At 44.3% G+C, this 12,585-nt stretch overlaps 1 protein-coding gene and 1 long non-coding RNA gene across 3 annotated transcripts in view; one reads left to right on the forward strand and one right to left on the reverse strand.

Annotated features, from left to right (window-relative positions):
* The window catches only part of LOC133772919 (uncharacterized), a 120,631-nt gene that overhangs the window by 55,164 nt on the left and 52,882 nt on the right, over positions 1-12,585 (reverse strand). The gene's annotated exons all lie outside the window — the stretch shown is intronic.
* Positions 1,848-12,016, forward strand: LOC133772917 (sulfotransferase 1C4-like). Its single transcript, XM_062210045.1, has 7 exons — positions 1,848-2,185; positions 5,151-5,276; positions 6,103-6,200; positions 7,735-7,861; positions 8,065-8,159; positions 10,480-10,660; positions 11,544-12,016. Exons 1-7 carry the CDS (start codon positions 2,029-2,031, stop codon positions 11,654-11,656), a joined length of 897 nt encoding a protein of 298 aa, XP_062066029.1. The 5' UTR covers positions 1,848-2,028; the 3' UTR covers positions 11,657-12,016.

A 12,585-nucleotide genomic window follows, 5' to 3' on the forward strand; every position in this document is an offset into this window, starting at 1 on the left:
GAAATTCAAATTTCACTAGAATCCTGTATTTTTATTTGCTAAATCTGGCAGCTCTACATGATCCATTATATGATGCTTTTTGAGAACCAAGGGATTTAGGTTGAGTTCTGCTTTTTGATTTCTGTTTTAAGGGCCTCTCCCACATTAAAGAGCGCCAGGTCCCCTGCTTCACTTTATTAAACATTCACAGCTAACACCAATCTCAGCAGCCGATCAGAGCAGCAAGGAGTAAGGAACGTGATCTGTTTGAGCTTCATTTTCCTGCCTTCTCCCCCTGCAATAGCGTGGGGCACACAGAGTGGCAATAAGGCAACCTGTGTACAGCAAGTTGGGAAAGAAACGAGTTACAAAGAAACTACATTTGAATGCCAGACCCCAGCTGGCAATCTCTGACCCCAATGTCCACCCACCCCAACAGGGAAAACCAAAGAACTGTCTTCTCCGAGCTCACATTCAGAACCTGGACCACAGAACAACAGGAAGCCTGCTCATCCCTTATTATTAGAGCCACAATTTAGAGGACAGGGCCCTGTTGCAAGCACTAAGTGCACTGGGTTATCTCCTCCGCCCCAGCAACATAGCGTGAAGTGGCAACGCAGAGAGACTCAGTAACTCCGAGGAGATGGCCTTGAAGGCAAGCAGACCACCCAGCCCAGCCTGGGCTCACCCAGTCCCCACACAATCGGGGCCCAAAGCACTCACTTCCCCAATTGTCTGTTTCGTTCTCTCCCTAGATGACAGGACGGCACACCTGGGCATACCGCTGGTGCACAGTGAGAACATAAGATGGCGGCCTGGCCCTGTTTCACATGCCTTTGTGTAAGGAAGGACAAAGAACAGGTTAACAAGGTCACAAGCAAAACTTTAGACTTGGCAGCAACTTCGGCAGCTGCTTTGGATGCAAGAAAGCTGCCCCAAGCCAGGAGATAGGAGATGCTGGTGAAGGCAGCTATTTCACTGAGGTCAGTGGGAGGGGATTCTGCAGGGGGCAGTATGCATTTCTTTTTTTTAGATTTATTTATTTATCTGAAAGAGTTACACAGAGAGAGAAGAAGAGGCAGAGAGAGAGAGAGAGAGAGAGGTCTTCCATCTTCTGCTTCACTCCCCAATTGGCTGCAATAGCCAGAGCTGCACTGATCTGAAGCCACGAGCCAGGAGCTTCCTCCAGGTCTTCCACTTGGGTTTAGGGACACAAGGACTTGGGCCATCTTCTACTGATTTCCCAGACCACAGCAGAGACCTGGATCAGAAGTGGAGCAGCCGGGTCTCGAACCAGTGCCAATATGGGAAGCCAGCACTGCCATCAGCGGCTTTTCCTGCTGTGCCACAGTGGCATTTCTAACACCACCACTGTCTTCTGTTCGGTCTGGAGTTTTCTGCATCCATTTCTGCTGTACCCGAGATGTGCGTGCTTTCCTGGCTGGGATGAGGTCCCTACCGACATTCAGCAATAACCTACAGAAGGAAGGGAACTTCTCCAGTGGCCCACGATGTATTCTGCTTTGCAACAAAACTGACCCTGGCAGCTGTTTGTCTGGGAAGTGCAGACCAAGGTCTGGACACTGCACAGCGCATGGCAAAGTCCCTGCAGCCTTCAGAGAAGTCACTGAGTTGTCTGTCATCCCGCAGGCAAGTGCCCTACAATGCAAGTGCTCACAATTCCCAGGAAAACCATGAATGACAGACTTGGGAACTGTTTTACAGACGCGGGATACAGACCACACAGACACCAGTAACTGGCTGGGGAGAGCACCACTGGGACAGGAGCCCAGGGAACTGGGAACGCCTCCCTGGTGACGTCACAGCCCGTGGGGAGGGGCAGGCGCTCAGCAGGAAAAGTCCTAAGGACTAGATTAGGAAGCAGCCCAAGGGGTTCAGCATTCAGTGGCTCCCTTGCTTTCTGCTGGCCGGCACCAGGCTGTTCCAGGCTGGACTGGTGTTCTGAGTGTGGCATTATCTGCACAATATCAAAAACACAGCCCTGTGCTGTAGCTTTTTACCCGGACAAGATCCCAACTTCTGATACCCATGGCAGAGAACTCAAAATTTGATGAAACACCGCGCATAACTGTCGACTATGTGAGAGGAATTCTTCAACCCACGCCCACCTGTGACACCTGGGATCTGATCTGGAACTTCCAAGCCAAGCCTGATGACCTGCTGATTTCTACCTATCCTAAAGCAGGTAGGTGCAGGAGCTGGCAGGGTCGGGGAAGAAGAGTTAGGAGGTAAGTGAAGGATTCAGTAAGGGAGAAGGTTTGCTGTCAAGGAGCTCTTTTCCTCACACACACACACACACAGAGGGAGGGACAGAGAGAAAGAAAACCTCAGTCTTCTCTGAGATTGTGTGCAAACCTCCACAGGAGGTTAGATCTCTCTTTTCTAACAGAAGAATGTGCAGGCCAACAGAGGCCTTGTCCAGTGGTTAATGTTGGTCCTGATGTCCCAGTCTTACTCATCAGGAGTCTATTCGGGATCAAAATTTCTAAATGTTAATTTTGAAAATTAGCCACTAGCAAAGAACATGGCTTAAATTCATCCACAACTCTGCTTGATTATCATTTCAGCTCAGTGTTGTTTTTTCCATCTACTTCCTCATTTGAGAGGCAGAGAGAAAAACAGAGCTGCATAGAGAGCTCACATCATCACTGCTTCATTCCCTAATGCCTGCAGTAGCCATGGCAGGGGCTAGAGCCAGGGGCCAGGACCTCAATTCACCTCTCCCATGGGGGAGGCAAGAACTCAATCACGCCAGCCATCACCGCCACTGCCTACCAGGGGTTGCACTGGCAGGAGTCAGAGGCCAGGGCCAGCAAGTGAATCCAGGTCCTCACACCAATGTGGGACATGGAGTATCCTGACCACTAGGCCAAAAACCCATTGTTTAATAATTAACCTTTCATTCTACCTGCCAAGTGCAAGCCTTAAGATTTTATTCATTTAAGCTTTTCATGGAATTAATGGAGTTTAAAAATTCAAAAAGCACAAAGAATAAAATGTTTTTCATCTGATGTAATATTTAATCATTAAAATCTTATATAGGAATAAAGATTTTTATTAGAGGGAAGATATAAGTATAAATGACAAAATAATCCATCCTGTCTTTAAAAAAAAGAAAGAAAGAAATACTATGGGCAAGGAAAAAATACTATGGGCAAGGAAAAAACGTCATAAAATCACTAAGTCCTGGAGAGTGACTTGGGAAGTCATTGATCCACCCTGAAGCTCCACTGCTCTTGAACATCCCTCATCACAGCCTATGGCCCAAATTCAGAGTAGTCACACCCAGCTAGGTGCAATGACTCCAGAGTTCTCTGAGTAGGTAGCTACGCTAGTTTTGGTGCTCTGTCCTGTAATAAACTTGGTGCCAGCAAACACAGGGGATATGAAGTGTGATTTCCTAATCATTTTTGAACCCATACCCTTAGAAGCACTGAATTCAGAGTATGGAAAAGGAAGTCAATGGGAGAGCTGCTGCCAAAGAACACAGAAAAGAGCAGCGCTGATCAGGATTGAGAAATCCATGCTAAGAGCTCAGTGACTGAGATGACATTCACCATGTAAATGTAAAAGGCACAAAGGTCAGCTGAGGGCTAAGGTTACTTTTAGAATTTGAGCATAAAAACACTTAATACCAAACAGGTTTTTACTAGAAAATAGTTCATATTAAATTTAAAAATAAATAGAAAGTATTGTTTCCATCTTATAGTTTGAGCATCCCTAATCTGAAATCCTAAACACTGTACAATCTAAAGCCTTGTCAGTCGCAACACAGTGTCGCAAATAGGACATTGTAACAGTGTTGTTATACATCCTGTGTAATGCTACCTTCAGGCTGTGTACATAAGGCTTATAAAACCTAAATGAAGGTCATAGTTAGCCTTGGTTCCATCCCTGTGATATCTCATTATGCTTGTGCAACTACTACAAAAACCAGAAAAACTTGGACTCCAAAATACTTCTGGTCCCAAGTATTTCAGATAAGGGATACACAACCTGTACTAAAAATCAGAACTTGCTAGTACTAGTCTGAAAAGAGCTAATTTTAATAAAAATAAGAAAGTATTTTCAAAAAGAAAGAAATCGATGCTAGAAGAACCAAACATCCAAACGTGTGAGCACATCTGGTTAGATCTTCAAGCTCGGGGGAGGGAGCTCTTCCTCCTCTGACCATGATGGCAGTGTTGGTGCAGCTTCCTGGGGTTAGACAGGGGCTGTGGAGTGTGGAATGACCTCTGCCAAAGTGGTGTTGGTGCCACCATCAGCAGCCACTACACTGGGCAGGATGAACTCTATTTGGCTTCTGCCTTCCAAATCTCAGCCTAATCCCTCTCATTAGCAGAATTGTTGTTTTCTTTTTTCTCTTCATACTGTTTGTTGAATTTTCTGACTTAGGGTATGTTAACTGTATGATTGTGAAGTACACTGAAAATAGGTCATGGTAAAAATTAAGGTGGGGGAGGAAGGGTTAGAGAGTAGGCACAATAAGGTGGGGGGGAGTGTCACTATGTCACTATGTTCCTAATTCTGTATATATGAAACTTGTATAACTTAAATAAAATTTTGTAAAATGCAGACATTATTATATAAAAAGGTAGAATTCAAAAAAAAGAAATAGCACTCAGAATCTTTGTGGCAAAGGAGGCTAGGGAATGTACAGTTTTGCCTTTCTACTGCTGAGATGAGGAGAAAACAGAGAAAAGAGTGAAAACAGACACTAAAGGTTAATGGCACATAGCAAGCCCAGGCACTAATCGTTCACTCACTCAGCCAACATCTGCTGTCTCTGAAGTGATAACCTCATACACTGTGCTTAGGGGAAAGAATTTGAAAACCACAGCCTTTACTCCACAGGGGATCATAATTCTTTACCACACAGCTAGATCACCAGGCCCACAACCCAAATTAAAGGTCATGATAGAAAAAATAATTGCATATCATCAATCTAATGCCCACTCATGACTGGAGTATTTGTATAAAAATTCATATCATGATAACTTATGGTATAAATAAGAAAGGATGTTTTCTGAATTCCATTTCTATAAACCTGGCTTCAAATTCACATAGATGTTCTAACAAAGTATTTGATCACAATTTAAAGAATATAGTACTCTAACTGTCCTGCATCTTCCTCTTCTATGTGGAATAAGGAACAACATGGACTCAGGAGATAGTGGACCTAATACAAAGTGAAGGTGATGTTGAGATGAGTAAACGAGCACCCACTCATATACGGTTTCCTTTCATCGAGTGGATAATCCCTTCCATAGGATCTGGTGAGTATCGAATAGCCACACTTGACTGTGTTTCTGAACATATCCTTAGGGGTTTTACAATTAAATTGCACCTCTCAAAATTATAGGCACTCAGTATTGATGGATTTTGTTGCTTTGTCTTTTTTTTTTTTTTTAATGAGTATTTAATTGAAAAACAGTAACAAAAAGAGAGAAGAACAGAGACAGAGACACAGAGACAGGAAGATCTTCCATCTGCTGGTTCACTCCTTAAATGATCCAATAACCAGGATTTGGCCAGGCCAAAGGCAGGAAGCTGGAACTCCATCTAAGGGTCTCCCATATGGGTGCAGGGGCCCAAGCACTCAGGCCATCTTCCACTGCTTTCCCAGACACATTAGCAGTGAGTTGGATCAGAAGCAGAGCAGCCTAGACTAGAACCAGTGCTGAAATGGTATCTGGCATTGCACGCCATGGCTTCACCCAGTGTGCCACCAGTACCAGGCAAAGCCTTGCGTCTGGCCATTGCTATACTACAGAATTTTCTAAATGATTTCCTCTTTATGCAGAAGTAAGTTAAATTTTTATTTTGTAGGTATAAATTAGTCACAGTTCACAAGGATGACCCTTATAAGATAATAACAGTGAGAGGGTCTGAAAGTTTAGGTTCTTATTTGTCCGGCTGGTCGTTTTTGCTAGGAATTTTTCTAAGCAAAAAGTCTACTGATAGACTACATGTCTTCCCTCAGATCAAAGACAATAGCTCCAGGGCTCTATGGCTGCCTGGCATTGCTCCCCAGGTATTTTTGCTCCCTGTTTGAAGCTAATAGAAAAAATAGTAGGAAATTATTAAAAACCACTTTTTCAGGTTTGGAACAAGCTAATGCAATGCCCTCACCACGGAACCTGAAAACACATCTTCCCATCGAGTTGCTGCCACCATCCTTCCTAGAGAACAACTGTAAGGTAAAAAGCAAAAGGGACTCACAGTGTACTCTTTAGAACAATCTTAGTCTTCCGCGTCCTTCCTCTTAAAATATTTTCCTTGTTTAAAAAAAAAGATCCACCTCCTTAATGGACAAAACTTGACAGGCATTTTTCAAGACAGGAAATTCAATTCAAATGGCCTATAGACACATTAGAAAATACTCATGATCAGGAGCCATCAGGGAAATGCAAATCAAAACCACAGTGAGGCTTCACCTCACTCCAGGTAGAATGGCTCTCATACAGAAATCAACAAATCACAAACGCTGTCAAGGATGTGGGGAAATGGTACCCTAATCCACTGTTGGTGGGAATGTAAACTGGTAAATCCATTGTGGAAGACAATATGCAAATACCTCAGAAATCTAAATATAGACCTACCATAGGATCCAGCCAGCCTACTCCTGGGAATTTACTCAAACCAAAAGAAATCAGGATATGAAAGAGTTATCTATACCCCCATGTTCGCTGGAGCACAATTCACAATAGGTAAGATATGGAATCAGCCCAGCTGTCCATCAACTGTTGACTGGATAAAGAAATTATGCTATATATACACTATGGAGTAGTACTCAGCTATATAAAAAAAAGAAATCCTGTCTTTTGCAACAAAATGGACAAAATTGGAAACCAGTTTACTTAGTGAAATAAGCCAGTCCCAAAAAGACAGATGTCATATGTTTTCCTTGGTCCAAGGTAACTAACAGGGTACCTGGAATCATGCACTGAAGTGAAATAGACATTTTGAGAGATAATGATCATGTACAGCTCCTGTCTCTTCCATTGAGGATCACCATTTTGTGGGTTTTTTTTTTCATATTGTTTGTCAAACTCTTTTACTAAGTGTAGGGTTAACTATTCAATTGTTAAATAAACTAAAAATATATCTTTGTGAAAATTAAGAGTGGGAATGTTAGACAGAGGAGGAAGAAGGGATGGAGCGTGGGCAGGAAGAGGGGGGGAGGGAACTGTCACTATGTTCCTAAATCTGTATATATGAAATACATGAAATTAAACTTGTATAACTTAAGTAAAATTAAAAAAAAAAAAAGTTCTGCCCCCTCACAGTCATCCATATGCAAATTGATAGGAATGCTTTTCCTCTCTCACAAAAGCAGGATTGTTGGGGCCTGCACTGCTACATAGCAGGTAAAGCCTCCTCCTGGGGAGCCTGCATCCCATGTGGATGCCTGTTCTGATCCCAGCTGCTCCTCTTCTGATCTAGGTCTCTGCTATGGTCTGGGATAGCAGCAGAAGATGGCCCAGGTCCTTGGGCCCTTGCACCCATGTAGGAGACCCAGAAGAATCTCCTGGCTAGTTGCTTTGAATCAGTGCAGATCTGGCCATTGCAGCCAACTAAAGTAAAAAAGAAAAAAAAAGGCAGGATGGCTGTAAGCAGCACCAGAACAATTGTCTGCCAGAACTGTACCCACCCCCGTGTGACTGTTGGCAATAAGAGTACGGACATGGATTTGATCCTCTTCTGTTTCTTCTCTCCCTTCCATATTCACAGATCATCTATGTGGCAAGGAATGCCAAGGACAATATGGTATCCTATTATCATTTCCACAGAATGAATAAAGGACTTCCTGACCCAGGAACATGGGAAGAATACTTTGAGAATTTCCTCGCTGGGAAAGGTAAGAGAACTCAGCTTTGCCTCCTTCCTTCCTTACTCACAATCCTAAAACGCCCTAAAAGGAGTGAATCACCCCTAGGTCTGCAGGGCTTCTGCCTCCTTTAGGACAACACTCTGATCCCCTTCAGAGATTCTCCTTCCAATGGAACGTCTGGTGGTTGGACCTGTGTAACTCACTGCCTTGCTTTCCATCCCACTTTCCAGTGTGCTGGGGCTCCTGGCATGACCATGTGAAAGGATGGTGGAAAGCCAAAGACCAACACAACGTTCTCTATCTCTTCTATGAAGAAATGAAGAAGGTGAGGGCAGGGCCATCCACTGTGTTCCCGTGGATGGTAAAACACACAAGTCATGAGTAGTGACCCTGTCAGGGACTCGGGCTGAAGCAGAGAAGGGAACATTCCTGCATTTCACAGGTACAGCTGCCCATGTGTCCAAGTACACAGGGGAGATCATGTATTCATGCATTACAAGTCTCACCCTTAGCTTCCTGGTGCCCTGGGTGGTGGTGCACCTTACAGGCTTTGGTTGCAAAATACAGATGATGCTCTTCCCCCCTTGTGCCCCTCAGAATTCAGTTTAGATGGAAAAGTCTTTCTAGCACATTTTTTATTAGCATTGAGGAACAACATAGTTTCAAGAAACACTTTTAAGAAATGATGGTGTAATGGAAAATACTAACAATTAAAATTCTTGAATTCACGTTCTGGCTGCACAACCTAGTATCAACTATACTTGGGAAAGACACTTAACATCTTGGGTACTTAGATTTCTTAAATGAAAAAAAAAGGAGATAATAATATTTAGCAACCCAGGATCTGTCATACAGAACTAAATGAGGTTGTGATTGTTGTAAGGATAGTCTACTCAGATACCTTCTGTGACTCCACTAAATATGGAGATCTACACAGAATACCACCATCTCTGGTCTTACATTTATTATCAAAAACTTTGATACTGAATAGGCGCTTCACAAACTGGCTGTATCACCCACTCCTGGTACAAAAGTGGTGAAATGCATGCAAAGGGCACCAAAGATAAATGACAGGAGAGCATGCAAACCAGACCCTCATTGCCTGTGTCCTGAGGGAATACCTTTCAGATATATGCACTATTTTAGTGCAGAGCATTGTCTAACCCACAGTCTCCCCACATAGACAATAAAAGAATATGACAGTTGCGAGAGGTCTATCAATAGCATTTGCTCTTTTAGAGTAGATATGACAGGCTAAGGGGTTATAGAAGAAAGAGTCCTATTAAATTTAGAATAGGAAACATCACACAGACCCTGTTTGCCTACTGCATGTATCATAGCAGAGCCAGAGACACAGAGTGTGTCCTGGGGATGGGTGACACGGATCCTACTGTGTTGAGTTCCAGGAAGAAGTTTTATTGAGACCTCATAGTCTCTGAAAGCATTTTAAATAGTTCTGTGATCATGCTCTGGGGTGTTCCCTGCGGTAGTTCAGCGTTCACGTCTCAGCGCTCTAATTCCAAGTCCGTATGAAGACAAGTTAATTAAGCTCTTTGAACATTCAAGGCTTTGAAGCAGAGGCACACTCCAGACTCGGTGGTCAGCGTAAGCCCCTCCATCCCCACACCCTGCCCTGCAGACAATGGATTCCCACAGCCACAGTAGTTTCCCGGGCTCTGTGGCCCTCCAGGAAGAACTGAGTGCCTCTCAGAATGCCCCAACACCTGACCCTGACCATGCTGGGCACCGGGTATTAATAACCATCAGTGCCTTTGGGGCATACGCACACACAAAGAACGAACCTCTCTGCTCCTCTTCCTTCCACCATTGCTGTGGTCTGGGAGACTTCTGTCATGCTGGGGACAGGATACAGTCACCTTTGGTCAGATCTTTTTAAAGATTTTATTCATTTATTTAAGAGGTAGAGTTACAGACAGTGAGAGGAAGAGAGAGAGAGAAAGGTCTTCCCTTCCGTTGGTTCACTCCCCAAATGGCCACAATGACTCGAGCTGCTCCAATCTGAAGCCAGGAATCAGGACCTTCTTCCAGGTCTCCCATATGGGTGCAGGGGCCCAAGCACTTGGGCCATCTTCTACTGCTTTCCCAGTCCATACCAGAGAGCTGGATTGGAAGAGGAGCAGCCAGGACTAGAACCGGCACACATATGGAATGCTGGTGCTGCAGGCAGAAGATTAACCTGAGCCTCTGGGTCAGATCTTACACTTTCTGCCCCTGCACTTCTGGAATATCTCTGTTCTTACTGGGAGTCTATGCAATCTCCCTATTAGATGTTGAGCTCACCAAGACCCCTCCCTCCAATAACTAAGTGAGCAGGACTTCGGGAAATAAACCTTAATGCATTCCCACAATGAAACATTCACAGACAATGAATGTCACTGTTTGTGTCACTAACCCTACCCACCTGATGCTTACATATTACAGGAGAAAATACTCAATAATTCCAATTAATATAGAAAACAGTATAGGCCACATGATAAACTGATTCCTTTCTAGGAAGTTGGGCATTTACAAATGAAGACTCTTTTTTAACATTGTGCTGGTTACTATCCTTAATACATTTTCGTAATCTTTTGAACTAATTATTTTATAGCAAATCTTGTCTTTCTTTTTTAATTTGATCATAGAATCCAAAGCAGGAAATTCAGAAGCTGGCAGAATTCATTGGGAAGAAACTAGATGACAGAGTTCTAGATAAAATTGTCCACCACACCTCATTTGATGTCATGAAGCAGAATCCGATGGCAAACTATTCATCAATGCCTCCTGAATTTATGAACCACTCCATTTCTCCATTCATGAGAAAAGGTTGTTTATATTTTCTTTTGGCCTTCACCTTGAAAGAATGATGCAGCACTTCAGAGCCTTTGGGGAGCTGCCTTTCCTGTGCCTGGGATTAGAATGGCTGTAATGAAGGGTTCTGGGAAAAGACGCATTTAAGAAACCACTGAAGAAATGAAAACAATGGTTACAATCCCCTATCAGCCAGTGAGGTTTGGTATCTAAATCCCACCACCCATCCCCACGTTCCCTCCAGAAATCTAACTCAGATGTGGTGAAGAAACTAGTTTATAGACAGCTATATGCTATCAGATTCAAGTATCCAAAAATACTTATTGAGAGGCTACTATGTGCCAGGCACTGTTGGGTGCAGTTACAAAACACGAAAATCCCTTCCCTTGTGGATATCATATTCTATTGACAAGCAAAATAAATGAGAAATGCATGAGATAACAAACAGTGGTATGAAAAACAACACTGGGATGCATAAGTGGGATGCCAGGTGGAGAACTGGGTGGAGCACTGGATGGGAGCGAGTTCTACAACTTTAGAGTTGTACCTTGAACCTCCCAGGAAGGGGCCCTTCTGCTCAGCTCACAGCATAGAAGCCATGGTCCCAGCACCCACCGTGCCTTGGTGTGCAACAGGCCAGGAGAGACACAGGAAATCCCAGGCCTGCTGTTGCAACAGTGGTGTCCTTCCCCCAAAATGGGGCTTGGTGGGGAACAGGCTCTTCCCGTCCACAATTCAGACAAGAGCAAGAAAGTGACAGGATAGCAAGAGCCTTGTTTTCCCCTACACTGCCCCCTCCTAGAAGACAGAGTAGAAATCATCCCACAGAAACAGGAGAGGAGGCAAATACAAACTCCTCCGGCAGCTATTAACGCTCTCCCACGTGGCTGTGTTTCAGGGACAGTGGGAGACTGGAAGCATCACTTCACTGTGGCCCAGAATGAGAGGTTCAATGAAGACTACAAGAAGAAAATGGCTGACACCAGCCTCGCTTTCCACTTCCAATTCTAGTAAGAAAAAAAGTAAAAGCTGTTTTACGGGCTGACGCTGTGGTGTAGAAGGTAATGCTGCCATCTGCAATCCCGTCATCCCATACGGGTGCCGGTCAAGACCCAGCTGCTCTACTTCAGAACCAGCTCTCTGCTATGGGCTGGGAAACAGTGGAAGATGCTGCAAGTCCTTGGGCCCCTGTGCCGGCTTGGGAGTTCTGGAGGAAACTGCCTGGTTCCTGGCTTCAGAGAGGCTCAGCTACAGCTATTGTGGCCATTTGGGGAGTAAATCAGTGGATGGAAGATCTCTTTCTCTCTGCCTCTGCCTCTCCCTCTGCCTCTGCCTCTCAAATAAATAAATAAATCTCTTTTTTTTTTTGAAGTTGTTTTATTTTGTTTCCCAGTGTATTGCATAATAATTAAAGTTTCATACTCAGACTTAGTGATATTGAATTCAGGTTCTAGGACTGATTGTGCACACTGCTAAAAAAAAAAAAATAACAAGTGTAGGGTTAGCAGACATTGGGCAAGGTGCAGAGTGAGAGGAGGGTGGCAGTGTAGGAGAGAGGTGTTAGTAAAATGGCACAGTCTTATCTGTGGCACAATCTATGGCCCAGACTCCTAGGCTCTAGCCCCCTGACACCATTGCTGGAAGCCAGCTGACCCCATGGCCCAAACACAGATGTCAGCTCCACCCCCACCCTAATGGGATTTGCTGCTCCTACTTCCCTGTCCGCCCCTGCAAAGGTTTAACAGGACCTGTTCCCCTGAACACGTGTCTCTCTCTTGATCTCTCTCTCTTACACACTCCTGCTCTCTCTTACCCTCTCCCCCTCTCCCCTGGCCCGTTGGGCTTCCCCAACCCGACTATAAACCTTTCCTCTAACTCCAGTGTTTGCTGTTCTTTCTGGTAGCCTTTCTCTACATTGGTGCTGTAACTCGGATCCTGGC

The sequence above is a fragment of the Lepus europaeus genome, chromosome 13, assembly GCF_033115175.1.
Source record: "Lepus europaeus isolate LE1 chromosome 13, mLepTim1.pri, whole genome shotgun sequence".
Lineage (NCBI taxonomy): Eukaryota > Metazoa > Chordata > Mammalia > Lagomorpha > Leporidae > Lepus > Lepus europaeus.

Excerpts from the sequence above, each read along its gene's own strand:
- LOC133772917 (XM_062210045.1), top strand. The coding sequence starts at position 2,029 with ATGGCAGAGAACTCAAAATTTGATGAAACACCGCGCATAACTGTCGAC. Across the intron at positions 6,201-7,734 it reads TCCTAGAGAACAACTGTAAG|ATCATCTATGTGGCAAGGAA; the intron begins GTAAAAAGCAAA and ends CCATATTCACAG. Across the intron at positions 10,661-11,543 it reads TTCTCCATTCATGAGAAAAG|GGACAGTGGGAGACTGGAAG; the intron begins GTTGTTTATATT and ends GCTGTGTTTCAG.